Source organism: Hoplias malabaricus, chromosome X2, assembly GCF_029633855.1.
Source record: "Hoplias malabaricus isolate fHopMal1 chromosome X2, fHopMal1.hap1, whole genome shotgun sequence".
NCBI lineage: Eukaryota > Metazoa > Chordata > Actinopteri > Characiformes > Erythrinidae > Hoplias > Hoplias malabaricus.
The window spans coordinates 3,652,249-3,672,670 of NC_089819.1; the positions used below are offsets into that span (position 1 = coordinate 3,652,249).

The 20,422-nt window shown below is 39.4% G+C and overlaps 1 protein-coding gene across 1 annotated transcript; it reads left to right on the plus strand.

The window, feature by feature from the left end:
* The first annotated feature begins 13,794 nt into the window (after nt 1–13,794).
* Nucleotides 13,795–14,911, plus strand: LOC136677343 (chemerin-like receptor 1). Its single transcript, XM_066654870.1, has one exon. The coding sequence runs from the start codon at nt 13,798–13,800 to the stop codon at nt 14,785–14,787; it is 990 nt and encodes a 329-aa protein (XP_066510967.1). The 5' UTR covers nt 13,795–13,797; the 3' UTR covers nt 14,788–14,911.
* The last annotated feature ends 5,511 nt before the right edge of the window (nt 14,912–20,422 follow it).

Below are 20,422 nucleotides of genomic sequence, written 5' to 3' on the forward strand. Positions count from 1 at the left end.
CCCTACACCAAAGTAATGAATTACTGTGGTCTAAAACCAGGTGTTTCAGTTTCATTGTCCAACCCCTGTATATTTGAAGTAATTCATGAAATAAATTCTTTTTTTTATGAAAAAAACAATTTTGATTAAAAAAAAAATACTATGAAATACCACATGTAATCCTCTATTTAGACTTGAATAAATATCAAAATAAATATATTTGGAACACTCAGAACATTTTCTGGTAAAGTTCTATAAATCAATCAACATATGTGGATCACTGTTGATGTCTCTATAGTCATTTATGGTGAAACAAAAAACAAAAAAACTATGAGCGTCTACATTTTTTGGCATTTAGGAGTTAATTGGAAGCATATGTAAAGTATATTAGGGTCAAAAACACATATTTTTCTACTTTAAAGTGGCCTTTTACACAAAAACCCAACTATTTTAATTTATTCCAAGTATTTAGAAAGTAATAATCATTCAAATTTGGCAATTAGCTATTTTTCGGAAATTCAGAATAATAACTAGAGCCAAAAAGGTTAAGATTTTCAAAGCTTCAGGCTCATGGTCTTACTGTCAAAAACCACATTAAAATCATATATAGTCAAACACTATATAAGCTATATAAAAGCAAAAACAATATAAAAACATATTTCTCCCTTAAAACACTAATGTTACTCCAGTTTTGAAGAACAGCGGAAATGGTTAAATGTGGCAATGTTTAGCAGGTGTTGAGGGATATTCCGAAAGGAAAATATGGAAAAAGATTTTTTTTATTGTCTTTGTGCTTTAATCCCTTACATCGCTATTAAACATTTGTTCAGCTTAGATTTAAGTAATCAGAGTTTATTGTGAAGATCAGGGTTCACCATCTGTTTTGTTGTAGAATATTTGTGGAGGGGAGAATGTTAGAGAAAATATGACAAAAAGAATTCTCCTAAACATTTTGTAGTGCAGTATGATGCAGCAGGTAGTGTCACACAGCTCCAGGGACGTGGAGGTTGTGGGTTCGATTCCCGCTCCGGGTGACTGTCTGTGAGGAGTTGGTGTGTTCTCCCCGTGTCCGTGTGGGTTTCCTCCGGGTGCTCCGGTTTCCTCCCACAGTCCAAAAACACACGTTGGTAGGTGGATTGGTGACTCAAAAGTGTCCGTAGGTGTGAGTGTGTGAGTGAATGTATGTGTGTGTCTGTGTTGCCCTGTGAAGGACTGGCGTCCCCTCCAGGGTGTATTCCCACCTTGTGCCCAATGATTCCAGGTAGGCTCTGGACCCACCGCGACCCTGAACTGGATAAGCGGTTACAGATAATGAATGAATGAATGAGTATGATGAATGTGCATTAATTTCTAATAAAAAAAATTTGACTTTTTGGGACTTAATTTGCCGAAAGTTATCTTATTATGCCAAAAGGCCCCTCTTCACTCTATCACTCTTCTTATCACACAAGCCCGGATGGGAATTTGAGATAACACCCAGAGAAGAGTCGTAAACCACACTCCAGGGACCATTTATGGCACAAGGTCTTAAAGGTCTCCTCAGTGGAATGCACAGAGACACACATGATCACATGATATTCCACTTTGAGTAAATGTCCTCTCACACATCTTAAAAGAATGTTAAAATTAAAAGAATCACACATTCCTTAATTCCTTAGTTTACCTTGTGAACAAGTTGCATATGAGTACCACTGTGTGAAATTAATTTCATTTAGACAAACCAAACAGGTAGAATTAATTACATGTATTTAAAATCATCTTTTTATACAAACCTATGTAGGAACCAAGGAAGCCACATACTCTGTTATTTGGTTAAGAATTATGTAAATCATGGTTTTGTCTGAATGATATTAATTTTTGTTAACATATAATCTTTTATAGTGCAAAAGTATGGTTCAGAATCCTTGGATATTTATTCAACAGGAATCTTCCTTAAGTCTTTGTCTTGTACAACAACCAATCAGGTGCAAGGGATGCTCCAATCCTCAATTCCTGAGGACCAATCAGGCCTTCAAGGCGGGTTAAAAATCATTCATTCATTCATTCATTATCTGTAACCGCTTATCCAATTCAGGGTCCAGAGCCTACCTGGAATCATAGGGCGCATGGCGGGAATACACCCTAGAGGGGGCGCCAATCCTTCACAGGGCAACACACACACACATTCACTCACACACCTACAGACACTTTCGAGTTGACAATTCACCTACCAACGTGTGTTTTTGGACTGTGGGAGGAAACCCGGAGCACCCGGAGGAAACCCACACGGACACGGGGAGAACACAACAAAATCCTAACAGACAGTCACCCGGAGTGGGAATCAAACCCACAACCTCCAGGTCCCTGGAACTGTGTGACTGCGACACTACCTGCTGTGCCAGTTCAGTCCAGAGAGAACTCACAGAACTTTCAGGGAGGACTCCTCAGAACTCCTCAAGACTCCTAGGCTCTTCTCAGTCTCCAACAGACTCCGCTCTCTTCCAAAATACAGACTCTCTTATGGCTCTCTCTTAAATTCCAATATACAAGTAACTCTGTCCAAATAAGAGTCATCAGAAGACTGCAAGAGTCTATTGTCTACTGTAGATGACGCTACTCAAGCAATTTGTTTTTGAGGACTTGCACTTTATTGGACAGTTTGTTTCCATACAATTCCTGCTCCTTCATGTCGGACAACGTAGAAACCCAAAAGTTTTCTCAATTTCTCAGACGTCACCAAGATCAATGTCATAAAAGACAAAACACATTATATTAATTATATGTGTAAATGACCCTTTTGTCCAACTAAGAGCACAATCCCAAACCATATGTTTTTACTTATGTATGTTTTTACTGATATCTGCCACAAAGCTCTATGGATCAGAACAGATCAGCATTACAGTGTCCCAAAATTACATTTTGTTACTTTTTAAAAAAAATAATACACAAATAATACGCTTTGGTTGCAGAATACAATTCAACAACAGCTCTTAAATTCTCAGACCACACACACAAATATAAAAATAAAGCAAAACAATAGGTGTAATTTGAGATATAAGCCTCAAAGTGATAAAAGAAAGAAAAAAAGTAGTTGTATTACTGGGTAAACAGTGGTTTTTGTGCATCTTTTTTATGTATCTATTTTTTGTAACGTGTAACAGATGGTCACATTTGTTAAATTTAGTGAAAAACTGAGTAGCTAAAATAAGTGATAATGCATAATCTCTCTTAGGCTTCTTCAAGGAGAGCTGGAGTAATAGTCTAACAAAACCTTTATAACCTTGAAAATTATATATTCCATAAAACAAAGCCATACAGTGCACTCTTCACTATTACTCTACAAAATGGAGAATATATATATATATATATATATATATATAATTATTATTTATTTATTTATTAATTTTTTTTAATGAATAAAACTGACACCTGACAATGAACCAGTTAATGAACCATCATCCTGCATAAAATTTCATGATGAATAAACCAAGAGGAATGCTCCAAAATTACTCTGAATAAAATCTTTTTACATTCACTTCCATTGAAAGTTGAGAAGGATTTTCCTTTCTCTTGTAAAGTAATAAGTTTGGGAGATACATTTATTTTTATTGGACAGTGTTAATATGCTAAACTCTTGAACAGAACAGTTTCACTTTACAATAAATAGACATTGCTGATAACTTAAAGTTTTAAAATCGCAAGAAGCAATGCATGGAGTATGTAGTGTATATTTATATGGGCAGAAGAATAACTAAATATGAAGTTAATCTGATGTTTTAGGCCTTCACTGTAGGGCCTAAACTATAAGAAACCATTCTTTTCTGGATCTAGTTAAAAACAATTATCATGTTTATGATCTACATGACAAAGAACCAGAGGATAGTCCAAAGAAAGAAAACAAAGCACAATTTCACCAAGATAAAATGCAGTTAGTCTTAATTTTGACCTGATCATTGAGCTCTGATGTAGACGGTGTAACATTCTGAATTTTAATTGTCTGTAATCAAAGTGTAACTCAAAGGTCACACTGAGATCTGATCAGTGAAACACAGTGGACAAAGATATTTCTGCTTATTTATAACAAAACCTTACAGAACATTAATACATCTATTGATTTCTGTCTCCTTTATAGAACTGAGACATCATGACTTCAACCCCAGTAACAGAAACAACACACATGAGTCCACTGAATATATTCGACCTAGTGGCCAGTGTGATCATCATTGTCCTGGGTCTTACTGGAAATGGAAAGTAATTCTAAAGCAATACCTATATATGACTTCATATTTGGTTTTGTGATCCCATTCCTGATAATGATTGCTTGTTGCGTCATTATAAAACGAAAACTAAAGACCATGCAGATGGTGGCATCCAAAAAGCCTTTCAAGATCATGACGGCACTGAGTGCCACTTTTTTTTATCTGCTGGATGCCTTATCACATAATTATGTTGATGCATATAAACAATGAACCAACTGAATGTCTACAAATTATAGGAGTAATTGGCTTCACTCTCGTCAGTGCTAATAGCTGTCTGAAACCTTTTCTTTATGCGTTCATGAGGAAGGACTTTAAGAACCAATTTTATGCAATTCTGCCAAAGATGCAAAAATGCAATGGAGGAAGAGGACAACCAGAACATTGACAGAGGGACAAATCTGACCCACGAAGAAAGCCAACATACCACCACCATTTCATCTGTTCTGTGAGACTTTACAAACAGCCACAAATTAATTTCCAACTAATTTTCTAAATGCTTTATTTTTCCTGGTACCATCCCAGCCTTCAGTATATTTTGTGTATATGCATCAAATTAAGTTTAAAAGGGGATTTGCTTTGTTCAGGACGTGCTCCTGCCTGGGATATAATGGTTATACAAGATGAATAAATAAGTGAAGTTATATAAAACCATAATTTTGGGAGTAGGACCACGCCCGAACACCTCTTCTCAGCCCTATATATACCCTGCAAATTCATGTCATTTCCGCATCGGACAAACTCGCCTCATTTAGTTCAGGAGATGGATCTCGACTCGACTGCTTCACGACGTCAGCTCGCTCCTCCGCGTTGGGTCATTCCTGCTGATCCCCGTATTCAGAGCCGTGTTCGGCCTTTATCATGCCTGCTGAGCCCCCTGTTTTAAACTTGCTCCGGCTAAACAGCTATTGGACTGCCGGTATCTGAAGTTAGGTACGGCCGTTGTCGCGTCTGCAACCGCTTTGTTCTATGCTCTGCTGTCTTACCCGCTCCGGATTGGTGCTCTGTTCTTCTTCTCCTCCCGCTACATTCCGCCTCCCGAGTGACCCCCCGCATCTGCCTCAGACGCTGGCGCAAGGCTTTGAGCCTCCCCTTATCTTCATCTCCGGGTAAGCTGCTATGGGACTGCCTCGTGTTTTGGGGAACGCGAATCTACCGTCGTCACGGCTGCTGTTCCACAGCTACGAACTCTACAGCGCCTTGAGACTCCCATTTCCTCCTCTCCGGCAGAACAGCCTCGGCGTTCCAATAACGTGCTCCGAAACAATGGCGCCCCCTTCGTTCTCTCAGCTAAGGAGAAGCCCGTCTGTCGGTATAAGGAGCCCCTGCGCAGCAATGCAATGATGACACAACCTTCTATCTCCGACTAAACGCCCCCTGCTGGAGCATTCTTCGTCTTCCTGCTACCCTTCCTGGTTGTGTCTAAGCTGTGGACATTAGCCTCAATGTCTTATAGTTTTGCTGTCTCACAGGTGCCTTAGAGGGCTGCTTTGATAATAATATAATTATCTGAGCTGCACTGGATAATGGCTTAGAATCTGCAACATTTATGCGCATCTACAGGGCAGTAGTTTACCTACACTGCTTGCCAAGATGGTCCTATCTTAAATGTTGGAAAAGAAAGCAGGCAGTATGTTTAAGCCTCCATTCCAAATCGGCTCCTCTTTCCATCTGAACACTGCCTTGATTGACAGCATTGCACTCATTTAGACACAGCCCTCCATGTTCGTTTCGTTCTCTTATCCCCTCTATGCATCATCCCACCCCTCCCTTTCTCTTCCTCTATATCTGTCTCTACGCATCATCCCACCCCTCCCTTCATCATTCCACCTCTTCCCCCATTGCAGCCGTAGCTTCATGCTTCAGACCTTCTAGCCCACACCCTCTATAGGTGCTGTAGCGGGCCTGTCCCTGTCAGCTCTCCGGGCACTCGACGCGATCTACTCTACGCATCATCCCACCTCTCCCTTCATCATCCCACTTCTTCCCCCATTGCAGCCGCAGCTGCATGCCTCAGACCTTTTCTGCAGTCTTCTCACTGCATGGCTTCCTCATTGCTGATTCATTTTCTTTCAACCCCCCCACCCCCCATTTCTTCATCCCACCCTCTACCCCTGCTGCTGCTCTATGCATCATACTTTCCAGCTCTCACACCCTCTACAGGTTGCTGTTGCGGGCCTGCATCCTGCCTGGTGCTCTGGGCATTCTATGCAGTCTCCTTGCTGCACAGCTTCCTCACCCTAGATTCGCTCTCATACTATCGTCTCATTCTCCCAGCCTCTACATCAGCAGCTTGCATACTTCATGGACACTCATCCCAACCTCTTCAATTTGTGACCGTGCCATACCCTGCCTCTAACATTACAATTCTTATTTTTCTATTTAGGTGCTGCTGCAGACCCTCATCCTGACTCCTCTGCTGCTGTGCTTCTCCCACCCTCCAACTTCCAATTTATACTCTCTTTTCAGATGCTGCTGTGGACTATCATACCGGACCCTCCTCTGTACTGCCTTGCTGCTCACACTCTACAGCTTTTAGCTCCTGCTCTGTTTTCAGGTGCTTTGGTGGACCTCTTTTTGCTGCTGCACTACTGAGTCCCTGACTTTCCAGCTCATCGACTCCCCGTGTGCTGTTATGGGCCATGTCCTAATCCTCTCCTTTGCGGCTGTCCCGCACCCCGCCTCTTCCTTTACAGCACACCCTCTCTCCTGATGTGGACCTTCATCCTAATCCCCTTCCCCTTATGGTTTCGCTGCATCCTGCCTCTTCCTTTACAGCCCTCCTCTCTCATGCCACAGACCTTTGTCCCAACCCCATAGCTTTGCGGCCGCACCGCCCACCTCCAACTTCTCAGCTTGCACTCTCTCCTCAGAAACTGCTGTGGACGCTCATCCCTATGCCTTCCTCTCACAAACAAACAACGCCCTGTGTCCACTGTATGGCGTGCACTCTCTCCTGCTGGATCTTACCTTCTGCTTCTGCTTGCAGCTAAGCTTCTCCTAGCGACTGCACCTCGCACTGCCTCTTATGGTACTGTTCGTACTAATTCTTCAAGCAGCTGCGGGCTTTCAACCTGACCTCTCCTCTTCGTGATCATGCTGCTCCGAGCCCCTAAGTTCCAGCTTATGCTCTCTTCTCAGGTGTGGCCTTGGACCAGCCCCCCCACGCAGCACTCAGGCCTTTGACGCCACCTCAAATTCAATTCACCCTTTCACATGCAGCCTTGTCGCTCTCAGCTTCTAACTTTCCAGCTCGTGCCAGCGAGGACCATAATCTTTCATCTCTCGGCTAGCAACAGCACCTCACCCTGCCTCCTATGGTACTGTTCGCACTGATTCCTCCAGGCGCTGTGGACCTTCAACCTGTCCTCCTATCTTCACAACCACACTGCTATCTAGCCCCTAAGGTCCAGCTTATGCTCTCTTCTCAGGCGTGGCCTTGGACCAGCCCCCCTACGCAGCACTCAGGCCCTTGACGCCGAGTGTGGTCCGTACTAGCAAAATGAAGTTATTTAATACCGTAATTTTGGGAGTAGGACCACGCCTGAACTCCTCCTCTCAGCCCTATATATATACCCTGCAAATTCACGTCATTTCCGCGTCGGACAAACTCGCCTCATTTAGTGCAAGAGATGGATCTCGACTTGACTGCTTCACGACGTCAGCTCGGTCCTCCGGGCTGGGTCATTCCTGCTGATCCCCATATTCGGAGCCGTGTTCGGCCTTTATTAAGCCCACTGAGCCTCCTGTTTTAAACTCGCTCCCGCCTCCACCCCGTCTCCACCCTTTTCTCATATTCATTCATCCAACGGGGGGGGGGATGGGGTCTGGCTTCATACGCATTCATAAGCTGCCCTAACCTCTTCCCCAAAAGACTTCTGAGTTCACCTCCCCGTTTTAGCCTCTACGGGTATGGTTCATACACTGTGGACCACAAAACTGTTTTTCCTTCTTCTTGTCAATAATAACACCACACACATTAAATGTTTCTCACAAACCACATTGATGTGGATTATACACTGGTTTAATTTAACTATTAAAGGTTTAGGAGGATTCTTGGTGTCACATTTCCAAACAGAGGGTGAACTCTGACCTTCAAAATAAACTCTGATCACTTAAATCTAAGCTAAACGAGAGTCTAATATCAGTGTAAGGGATTAAAGCACAAAGACAATAAAAAAAAATCTTTTTCCACATTTTTCTTTAGGAATATCCCTCAACACCTGCTAAACAAGACATGCCACATTTACTCCACAAGGAGTTTTATTTAAACAGAGACAGAATCAAAATAAACACAGGTAATACATACAGATTAAATAAAGATAAAACTAAACTAAACATAGTTAAACTAGGACAGACAGAGAAGAATCATGAACTGGGGTAGACACATGTAAACAGAAAGACTGAGAAACATATGTAGTGTGATATGATGGATGTGTATTAATTTCTAATAAGAAATTTGACTTTCTGAGATTTGATTTTAAATATCCAAACTGTAGCTGGTTTCAGAGACATCTTCAAGCCACACAAGCCCAGATGGGAATTTCAGATAACACAGAGCAGGCTCGTAAACCATTCTCCAGGGACCTTTTTTATGACCCAAGGCCACACAGGGTCAAGAGAAGAATCTTTTGGGAGACACTCCTGAGGATCATTTTATGCTCTGTATAAAACTGCTTAATGAAGAACTTCTCATATAGAATTGAACCTTAATTCCTATTGGTTTAAAACAACAAGTTGCCTATGGGCACAACTGTTTGAAATTAATTCCATTTGGACAATCAAAATGGGTGGGAGTAATTTACATGTGTTTAAAGTCATTTCTTTTTTATATGAACTTATGTAGAACCAAGGTAGCCACATACTATGTGTGTAGTTTGTTAAGAATTGTGTAAAACTTGGCTGTCTGAATGATATTACTTTGTGTTAACATATAATCTTTTATAGTATGATCCAGAATTCTGGGATTGTCAGGAACCGTCTTCAAGTCTTTGTCTTGTCAAGGGTCATAAATTTTATGTGATGTCACTACCAAGGTACAGGAAGCAGCCAATCAGGAGCAAGAGAGGCTCCAATTCTCAATCTCTGACGACCAATCAGCTATTCAGGGCGGGTTTTCTAAATTCTGGTTAAAAAACCCAGTGGCACCAAATGATAATGGCCTCTTTCCACACTTTTCCACCGTCTTCACACACCTTCACTGCACTTCACATTTTCTCTCTTTTTAAGCCTTTTTTAAGGCTAAAAGGTTTTGAAATAACTCTCCAGCCTTCTGCAGGCTTCAGACTCATATGGGCCCCTCAAGCAGGGTCCAGACAGAACAGAAGTTTTATTTTTATTTTATCTCTAGTAGAAACTATAGTTCTAGAAAGGACTGTAGTTTAACTCCAGCAAAATTCAGTGCCACCCAGAGCATGAAGGAGACCTCAGACCTCTGACCCTCTAAGTGATGACAAAGCTTCCAAGACCAGCGACGGAAAAGGAGGAACGCAACCTCAGAATGACCTTCTGAGTAAAAGGCCCATGAGAGACCCTGTCTCTCACAAGGCAGCAGATCAGTGATGACGGAGAATCCCCACAGAGAACTTCAGAACACCACCAGCTCCAATGGAGGGGTCGCCGTGTCTAAAAAGGGGGAGAAAAGGAACGCCAGCGGCTTCAGCTACAAGGCCCGCGCTGCATTGCTCCAGGAAGCCACGCCGGAAAACACCGCACGTCAGCGACATGCTCCCAGTCCATCTCCCGGGACACGTAAGGTCACATGGTTTCATTTCTTTCATTGCTCAGGAGAGGTGCTGAATGCTTTGCTGGGATAAACAATAGCCTTTCTAGAATTTATGGTAATTATCATAGAGAAATTCCCTCATATATTAATCTCCATGCTCCCTCATGTATCGCTGAAATCCATTTCATTATATGAATGTATAATCAATATTCATTATTTGATATTACAATTAATAAACCAGTTGTGTGATAAAACCAATCCTTGGTTATTTGTTTGTGTGCCCTTTTGTTGTACAGAATTATTCCTTCTAGTTCAGATTCAATTTCAGAGCCAAGAACCTAGAGCGGGTCAATGATAATTAATTAATAATTCATTAATAATAATTAATTCTAGCTAATCCTGCAATATAATATGTAAAGTCATCTAACATGATGACCTACTTGTCCAAGCTAAAATTGGACAGGTAAAGACACTACACATACATTTACGCACACAACACCAGACCAAGGAGCACTCAAACTGCAGGGGTATATCAGGACAAGACAAACGAGGAACACCTGGAGACAATAATGAGACAGAGGCAGGACTAAGGCGGGACTAGGGCGGAGATAGGAACAACAACAAACAGAGTCATGTGCTACATGAGCAAATGGTGGGGAAAACAGACAGTACTGGGCCAGGATGTGACAAAGTGGCGGTTCTTGGGGTGTAAAACCAATTGTTTCTTTGAAAAACAGTATCTGAATGTTAATATGATTTAGGAAATCATGACACTTGCCAATTTCAAATTTCAATGCCAGTTACAAAGGTATTTTCTATTTTTTGTTTTTATGTACTGTTTGTACACATTGCAATTGCTGTATGTTTCCATAGTTTCAAGGTTGTATGAAAGCACACTTGTTGATATTACATTGCCAGATATTTTGTCATTGTGGTGGCACCCTCAATAGGACATATTTGTACATTTAATTAGGGAACATAATATATTATAATCGGTGGCGCAGCAGGTAGTGTCGCAGTCACACAGCTCCAGGGACCTGGAGGTTGTGGGTTCAATTCCCGCTCCGGGTGACTGTCTGTGAGGAGTTGGTTTGTTCTCCCCGTGTCCGCGTGGGTTTCCTCCGGGTGCTCCGGTTTCCTCCCACAGTCCAAAAACACACGTTGGTAGGTGGATTGGCGACTCAAAAGTGTCCGTAGGTGTGAGTGTGTGAATTAATGTGTATGTGTCTGTGTTGCCCTGTGAAGGACTGGCGCCCCCTCCAGGGTGTATTCCCGCCTTGTGCCCAATGATTCCAGGTAGGCTCTGGACCCACCGCGACCCTGAATTGGATAAGCGGTTACAGATAATGAATGAATATATTATAATTGTAGATTTAAAAATGTGTTGATTTCACACACCCTGTTTCATCTCTAGGACTTATATTATGTTTTTTGTTATATAACATTTCTATAATGAAATACTACAAACATGTATGTCTCCCTCCGGAGAAGAGAATGCAATGTACCTTTAAGGAACAAAAGTGCAATTTTAAACACTTTTACCTTTAGTGGCCAATAATGTACTTTTTTTCTGAGAGTGTAAGTTATTTAATAAAGCAGTAATTTCACCATGAACCTGATTCTAATCTTTTCTGAGGTAGAAATAAATTATTATAGTTTATTACAGTTTCCCAGACTCGGGCCAGAACTATCGGCCCATTCTACGGCCATACATCACGGCCGAGTGTTTTTGTTCCGACGTGTGCGTGATTCAGCCCGAGTGTGGACCGATAAAAATTTTGCTAGCTGGGATGGATCAGGTCAACAATGCATCCACTGCAGTCTCATCACCATAACAATTCATGCTTTGACACACACACATTGTGTGCTGGGGCATTGACACCTGTTGAGATACTGTGCTGCTTCTGCTGCAATTTGTTTGTCAAATAATCGAAAGTCTACCAGCAGATAGGAGCTGGCATTGCAGTATCCCGAAATTACATTTGATTCTTGAAAATGTATATTACGTTACATTTTTAAATAATATTTGAAAAATAGGTTTTGGTTGCAGAATATAATTCTACAACAGCTCTTAAATTCTCAGATCACACACACACACACACACACTAAACACAAGAACTGCCCCTGTGTAAGTGAACACTGAGATGCTAAACAATGGAAATGGTTAATGCTTGTGGTAAACAAACTTCAGAAATTCTGAGGCTTCTCTGTTTAAACAAATGCACTGTGGTTGTAAATGACCAATGATTAAAATGTGCAGTGTAAACTTTTACAGGTGCACAGTGTATGTCTGGCATGACGGGTCAGTGGAAAGAAGGTTCCTTTGAATTCTGACAAACCACAGAAAGGAAGTGAATGTTACAAAATTTTACTGATAATATAAAAGATCATTGCTCATCTTAAGCAGCAATACCACCAGCTCTGCAGCAGTGTGCTGAAGCAGCCATTGGCCGGTGAGTCTTTTTTTTCTCTTTAAATATAAAACAAAACAGCAAGTGTTGTGTATTTTGAGATATAAACCTCAAAGAGATAAAAGAAAGGAAGAAAAAAGCAGTTGTATTACTGGGTAAACAGTGGGTTTTGTGAATTTTTTTTGTGCATGTATTTTTAGTAACGTGTAACAGATGGGCACATTTATCAAATTTAGTGAAAAACTGAGTAACTAAAATAAGTGATAATTAGTAATCACCTTTGGGCTTCCTCTAGGAGAGCTTTGGAAATATTTCATAACTTTCATAATCTTCATAATACCTGACCATTTGACCTTGATTGTATTCTTATAATAATAATAATAATAATAATAATAATAATAATAATAATAATAAATAATTCCAATTATAAATAAATCATACCTATTCATTACAAGAACAAACAATTCCTGTATTTTCATCTATCTTCTCATAGTTCATTAAAATATAATGTTGTTAATATAAAGTTTCTGAAGATGACCAGAAAAACCAGAAAGGATTTCTGATAAAAGTTATATATTCCATAAAACAAAGGCATTCACTGTTCACTAGTAGATGTTGTTACTCTACAAAACGGAGAAAAATGTATTTTTTTGCGCAATGAATAAAACTGACACCTTTTCTGTTTTGTCCTCTGTGTGCAAGTTAATGAATCACCATCCTGCATATCACTACTGTCCAATTAAAATCATTTATCTCCATTTTTGGTCATTTTTAGTATTCTACATTATAAAAACACAGCAGCAGTCCTTCACATTGTGTGAAAATTTAATGATGAATAAATTAATGAGAAGGATTTTTCTTTCTCTTGTAAGGTAATAAGTTTGGGAGATACATTTATTTTTATTGGACAGTGTTAATATGCTAAACTCTTGCACAGAACAGTTTTACTTTACAATAAGTAGACATTGCTGATAACAAAGATGTAATTTATTCAAAATCGCAAGAAGCAATGCATGGAGTATGTAGTGTATATTTATATGGGCAGAAGATTAACTAAATATGAAGTAAATCTGATGTTTTAGGCCTTCACTGTAGGGCCTAAACTATAAGAAACCATTCTTTTCAGGATCTAGTTAAAAACAATTATCATGTTTATGATCTACATGATAAATAACCAGAGGATAGTCCAAAGAAAGAAAACAAAGCACACTTTCACCAAGATAAAATGCAGTTAGTCTTAATTTTGACCTGATCATTGAGCTCTGATGTAGACGGTGTAACATTCTGAATTTTAATTGTCTGTAATCAAAGTGTAACTCAAAGATCACACTGAGATCTGATCAGTGAAACACAGTAGACAAAGATATTTCTGCTTATTTGGTAACAAAACCTTACAGAACATTAATAGATCTATTGATTTCTGTCTCCTTTATAGAACTGAGACATCATGACTTCAACCCCAATACCAGAAACAACCCTTCCTGAAAATGGCACTGAGAACTATGACACATACCATAGACTATTGAATATATTCGACCTAGTGGCCAGCGTGATCATCATTGTCCTGGGTCTTACTGGAAATGCTTTGGTGATCTGGATTGCAGGATTTAAAGTCCGAAAGTCAGTCATCAGCATCTGGTACCTGAGCCTGGCTGTGTCCGACTTCTTGTTCTGCTCCTTTCTTCCCTTCATTGTCTATTATAGAATCACACACATCTGGATTTTTGGACCGTTCCTGTGCAATATAATTTTCATTAACATTTCTCTAAATCTCTACTGCAGCATCTTCCTCCTCACCATCATCAGTGTGGACCGTTGTGTGATTGTTATGTTTCCAGTTTGGGCTCAGAATCAGCGCACAGTGAAAAAGGCTTTTGTGATAGTTGTTCTAGTTTGGTTCATCTCTGCAATATTTAATGTTCCAGCTCTAATTATCCATGACTCTGAGAATAAAACGGTAACCATTGAGACCAATGAGAAATGTAAAATGAGTGATTCTAAAGCAATACCTATATATGACTTCATATTTGGTTTTGTGATCCCATTCCTGATAATGATTGCTTGTTGCGTCATCATAAAACGAAAACTAAAGACCATGCAGATGGTGGCATCCAAAAAGCCTTTCAAGATCATGACGGCACTGAGTGCCACTTTTTTTATCTGCTGGCTGCCTTATCACATATTTACGTTTATGAAAATAAACGAAATAAGAATTAAATTTCTAGGACTAATTGGCTTCACTCTCTGCAGTGCTAATAGCTGTCTGAACCCTTTTCTTTATGCGTTCATGGGGAAGGACTTTAAGAACCAATTTTATGCAATTCTGTCAAAGATTGAAAATGCAATGGAGGAAGAGGACAACCAGAACATTGACAGAGGGACAAATCTGACCCACGAAGGAAGCCAACATACCACCACCATTTCATCTGTTCTGTGAGAGTAAAACCACGTCTTTACAAACAGCCACAAATTCATTTCCAACTAATTTTCTAAATGCTTTATTTTTCCTGGTACCATCACAGCCTTTAGTATATTTTGTGTATATGCATCAAATTAAGTTTTGCCCGGGATATAATGGTTATACTAGATGAATAAATAAATGTTTGTTTGTCAAGATTCAAATGTGTTATAAATTGTTGCTTTCTAGCAAATATACTGTTGATGTAAATATAAAAGCTCCATAACATTTCACCGTGGACCACAAAACAGTTTTTCCTTGTTCTTGTCAATAATAACACCACACAAATAAATGTTTCTCACAAACCACAATGGTGTGGATTATGCACTGGTTTAATTTAACTATTAAAGGTTTAGGAGAATTCTTTTTGTCACATTTCCTCCAACATTCTCCCCTCCACAAATGTTCTGTAACAAAACACACATGACAAAACAGAGGGTGAACTCTGACCTTCAAAATAAACTCTGAGTACTTAAATCTAAGCTGAACGAGAATCTAATAGCAGTGTAAGGGATTAAAGCACACACACACAAAAAAAAAACTATTTTTCCACATTTTCCTTTAGGAATATCCCTCAACACCTGCTAAACAAGACATGCCACATTTAACCATTTCAGCTGTTCTTCAAAACTGGAGTAACATTAGTGTTTTAAGAGAGGAGTATGTTTTTGAAAAGCTTTTATACTTTTTGACTATATATGATTTTAATGCTGTTTATCTATGAATTAAAAGTAGCTTGAGATATAATCAACATGGTACATAAAATGTTAAGTGAATGTTTTACTTCCTCACATTATAAAACCAGACAAGGAAGCAATGCCTGTTAACAGATCTAACTGCAGCAGCATTAAATAACTTCTTCCATTTAATATTTGCTATGAGTGCAATGTTTTTCAATTCAATTCATTTTTTTCCTTTTTGGCATTAAAACCTTGAGCTTTGAAAATCCTGACACACATTGCAGGGACGTATCTACAGATGTAGTGGCTATGACCCCAGTAGTAGACAATGAGGAGAAAGATGCTGGGGCAAGATGCTGTGACCATGTGTGTAATGCTGCTCAAAGCACCAAGCACCAGTCATTTGACAGGAACAAGCACAAATTTATAAATAAATACATTATATTAACTTTTTTTAAGTGTAATATTTATAACAATTTATGACGTGGGATCCCTAAATACTTGAAATCAATAATGAAATCTATTTTAACACCAAAAGTGTGAAAAGGCACGATTTTTCTCAAATCTAAATTGGATTCTCACACCCTTGCTGTGAAATGGTAAGTGCCTAAGCAGGGATGGTTTGGGGAGCAACAGCTGTGGTCTGTACTTCAGATGAGGGTCGGAGGTGGCCATGCAGGACTGGGTCAATGCATTGGCACAATATTTATTTTTTTATATTCACTCATTCATTATCTGTAACCACTTATGCAGTTTAGGGTCGTGGTCTGTCCGGAGCCTACCCGGAATCACTGGGCACAAGGTGGGCACTTCACAGGGTGACACACACTCACACATTCACTTGACACTTTTGAGTTGCCAATCCACTTACCAATGTGTGTTTTTGGACTGTGGGTGGAAACTGGAGCACCTGGAGGAAACCCACAGGAACACAGGGAGAACACACCAATCTCCTCACAGTCAGTCACCTGGAGTGGGACTTGAACCCACAACCTCCAGATCCCAGTGTGTATCGTATGTGAATGGTAGGATACATGCGCATTTGCTTGATGCCAACCAAATAGCGACTCTGCATAGTTCAGTAAGAAAGGAAAAACTTTCACCAACGAAGGGCAGAGAAATTAACCAATAAACTGTACCAAGCAGTAAAACTAATTTTGCTCATTTCTGTGATTACTGCTGCATTTTAAAGCTGTAATATATTTTCCAACCAGTGTGTGCCTTAGCCTTAGGTCCCATCCACACAGATACATTTTTATTTTAAAAATCTATACATACTCTCAACAATGGTCATGAGCTCTGGTTAATGGCTGAAAGAACAAGATTTTGGAGACAAGCGCCCAGAATGCGTTTTCTCCAGTGGGTGGTTTCCTGAGCGTACTCTCCATGATTCTGTGAGGAGCTCAGAGTAGTGTCAGTGCTTCTTTCCACTGAGAGTAGTCAGTTGATGTGGTTCAGGCATCTGACATGCTGAATGAAATTAATCTCTGAGCTGGCCTGAGAACACCTGGAGATCGGGTGGAAGCTGCTGGGAACAGACATACCTGGACTTCTTTGATTTTCCCTGTTGCCACTGCGACCCTGAAATGGATCAAGTGCAAAAAATTATGATGATGAAGCTGGTAAAAGCAGTGGCAATTCATTTACCTTTTGTTGGCATAGTTAGATGCTTAAGTGGAGTAATGTACACTTTTCTGTGTACATAATTTGCTAATTGCACATTCATTCATTATCTGTAACCATCCATCCATCCATTATCTGTAACCGCTTATCCAATTCGGGGTCACGGTGGGTCCAGCCTACCTGGAATTATTGAGCACAAGGCAGGAATACACCCTGGAGGGGGCGCCAGTCCTTCACAGGGCAACACACACACTTTTGAGTCGCCTAGCCACCTACCAACGTGTGTTTTTGGACTGTGGGAGGAAACCGGAGCACCCGGAAGAAAACCCACACGGACACGGGGAGAACACACCAACTCCTCACAGACAGTCACCCAGAGCGGGAATCGAACCCACAACCTCCAGGAGCTGTGTGACTGCGACACTACCTGCTGTAAAAGTAAAAGATATTTTGTAAAAGAGTTAAAAGTGTTAACTACTTGTTTTTTGAATATAGTTTGTATGTCATAAAAGCATAATTAATTTATTCATTTTAATTTCAATACATGTCGCTTTATAATCAATCATTAATTCATTATTTGTATCCATTTGTCCAGTTCAGAGTCACAGCATTACCATTGACATATATGGGGGGTGTGATTAACAATTTTCTCTTCAACTTTAACTCACCACGGGAAGTGAATGTGGTGAGATCATTGATCACAAGCAGCAAGACGATCTAGCTCTTCAGCACTGAAAGGACTGCCTCGGCACACACATCAAATATTGTTCTTTTTAATGTAAGTAGAGACCCTGGTAAAAAGCTGGTATAGATTGTGTAATAGAACATTGTTGTTAAAAAATACTGAGACTTTGTTATAACTTTTGACAGCAGAAAAATACATACCTTAATCATCTATTATTTCTTCTTGTGTCAATAATGATGTGTATACCTCATACATGTAGCTGCTATTGTAACTTTATCTCAAGTAGTACTTTCTAAAACCATCTTCTATATTTTTGACTAATTTACATCTGTGGACGTGTGATACATGTCCTAATACAATGCTGCAACATCCTCTAGGTCCAATAGAATCTTATCTTTAAAAAAATCATAATTATAAACTAACAACTGATTAACACATTTAAGTAAACTACTAAATAAAGGAGAGACAGGGGAAAATATATAAAAACCATGAGCTCAACCAAACTCTGGTAAAACAAATAAACCAGCATTTTTTTAGAATCTACAGAGTACACATTACCCTAAGGTTTGTGTCTCTTTTTGGGATTCAATCCAGTCTTTATAATATTTAGCTTCATAATTCATTGAACTAATTCTGTTCCAGAGATTTGAATCCGATTCAGTGACGTAGTTCAGTGTTTCAATCACTTACCCTTATTCATTCAGTTGTATACAGTCAAATCTAATCCACATTAATGCTCTACTGGCTGAACTCAAATCCTCACAGTAATGTTCTGGCATTTAGTGTAAAACCTTCCCAGATGCATAGGAGCTGTCACTGTGAGAAAGGGCAAACTCCTAATACCTTACATTTCAGAATAAATGTAAAAGCCGGTGTTTCAGACATGATGGCCATATGGTGTTAGTTAGTTATAAAGAGAAGAAGGGAAAAAAAAAAGAGAAGGAACTTTTGTAAGAGAAGTTTTTAGTCTTTCCTTTAAATCATGCAATGAGTACACTTTATAAAGCACAGAACCTTTAAGGTTTCTCTGATCTTTTGAGTTGCAAAACATTTGATCTTACACATTTGTAATTAAAGGGTAACAGTACTGTGTTTATAAGCTGAATTTCCCCATAAACTAGCAGGCAGTTTTCTGGTTGTGATCATTCAGTAATTGGTCACAACTTTTGTAACATTAGACTTAATAACCAAGAAACAAGCTTACTGCATCTCACATCAGGTAGAGCTTTAGACTAATGAGGGTGAATGCTGTAGCATGTGGTTGGTGAAGCAGGTAAAAGGTGTTGGCTTTTACGCAGAAGGCTAGGGTTTAGTCCTGGTTCAGAATGTCCAGGTGAGGTGTATTAGTCCTCTCTGTACATCATGCTCTAACTAAATATTTAAAGACCTAACAGATTAGGTAGGTTGAAAGAAAATGTTTGCAGGACCAACAACATAATAATCAGCAGAACTACTGCTCTGTTTTTAGCGTCATAATCCTAATATTACAAAATTATTTACACATGCAAATTCTGAATTAAAATACAACTTTATTAACTGGACTTTAACAAACAGGAAAGACACTAGCGGGTTAACACCAAGAACAGGAGAACTTCACTGAAGAAGAAAATATAACTAAGACAAAACACACAACAAGAAGAATGCAATCCAAAACCGGAAGAGTAATCCAGAGAATAACAAAGTTATCAAACATTCATACACGGGAAAATTAACAAACAAAATAACGCACAATACGCAACAATAGAGTAGCAATACTTCGCAAATAGGCCCCGCCAAACTTGGTTAAAAATACTATGAGTAATGACGCACAAATGTAACACAGCTGTATATCAAAACTCAGGTGACCCAGAGCACACAAAATAGCGCCCATTGGTTGGTGGAGTCACGTGACTCCCCGCTGCACCATGGGAATAGAAGTCCCCAGAGCAACCCACAGACTCGAGTGAAGCGAGGAAAGAAGCGATGTGTCCAGAGAGACAGGTGTGACATTACCATAATATTACTGATCTGTAATGAGTTATCAAACATTGTGTATAAATCTGTTCATTAATATTGCAACCGAACTGAGTCTTTTTTAAAAGATTAGATCAATGAAAGAGACTGAGAAACTGAAATGTTTTTTAAAACTCTAAGCATTCAATTCTAAAGGTACTAAGTATGTCCTTGTGGTGGTAACATCACAGATATTAACGATTCTACTTTGTCTAGTTTTGTACTTTTATATAATAATTCTGAAATTACTGCCTGGAACACAATAATTTTACATTTTTTTTTCAAAAAGATGAGTCGTACTTATGAAAGACCCCAGGATCCAGGAACAACCTTGTCTTTTAAAAGCAAGAACAGGCTAAAATGTATAATTTTGCCAACATGTATCAGCTAATATTAAATCATTTAAAGTGTACATATTATGAAAATATTCAGATTCAGCACAAATTAATTCAAATATTCTCAGAAAAATGTGTAAATGGAAATCCTGAAACTCCAACTGGATGCTTGTGACCTTTAATCCCCAAAACACCCCTGCTTTATAAAAATCTTTTCTGTAATGTATATCACCACATGAACAATTTAATCCCATTGCAGAATTTAGTTCTGTATTCTTATGTGTGTACACTGAAAAAAA

Coding starts and splice junctions, on each gene's coding strand:
- LOC136677343 (XM_066654870.1), top strand. CDS start 13,798: ATGACTTCAACCCCAATACCAGAAACAACCCTTCCTGAAAATGGCACT.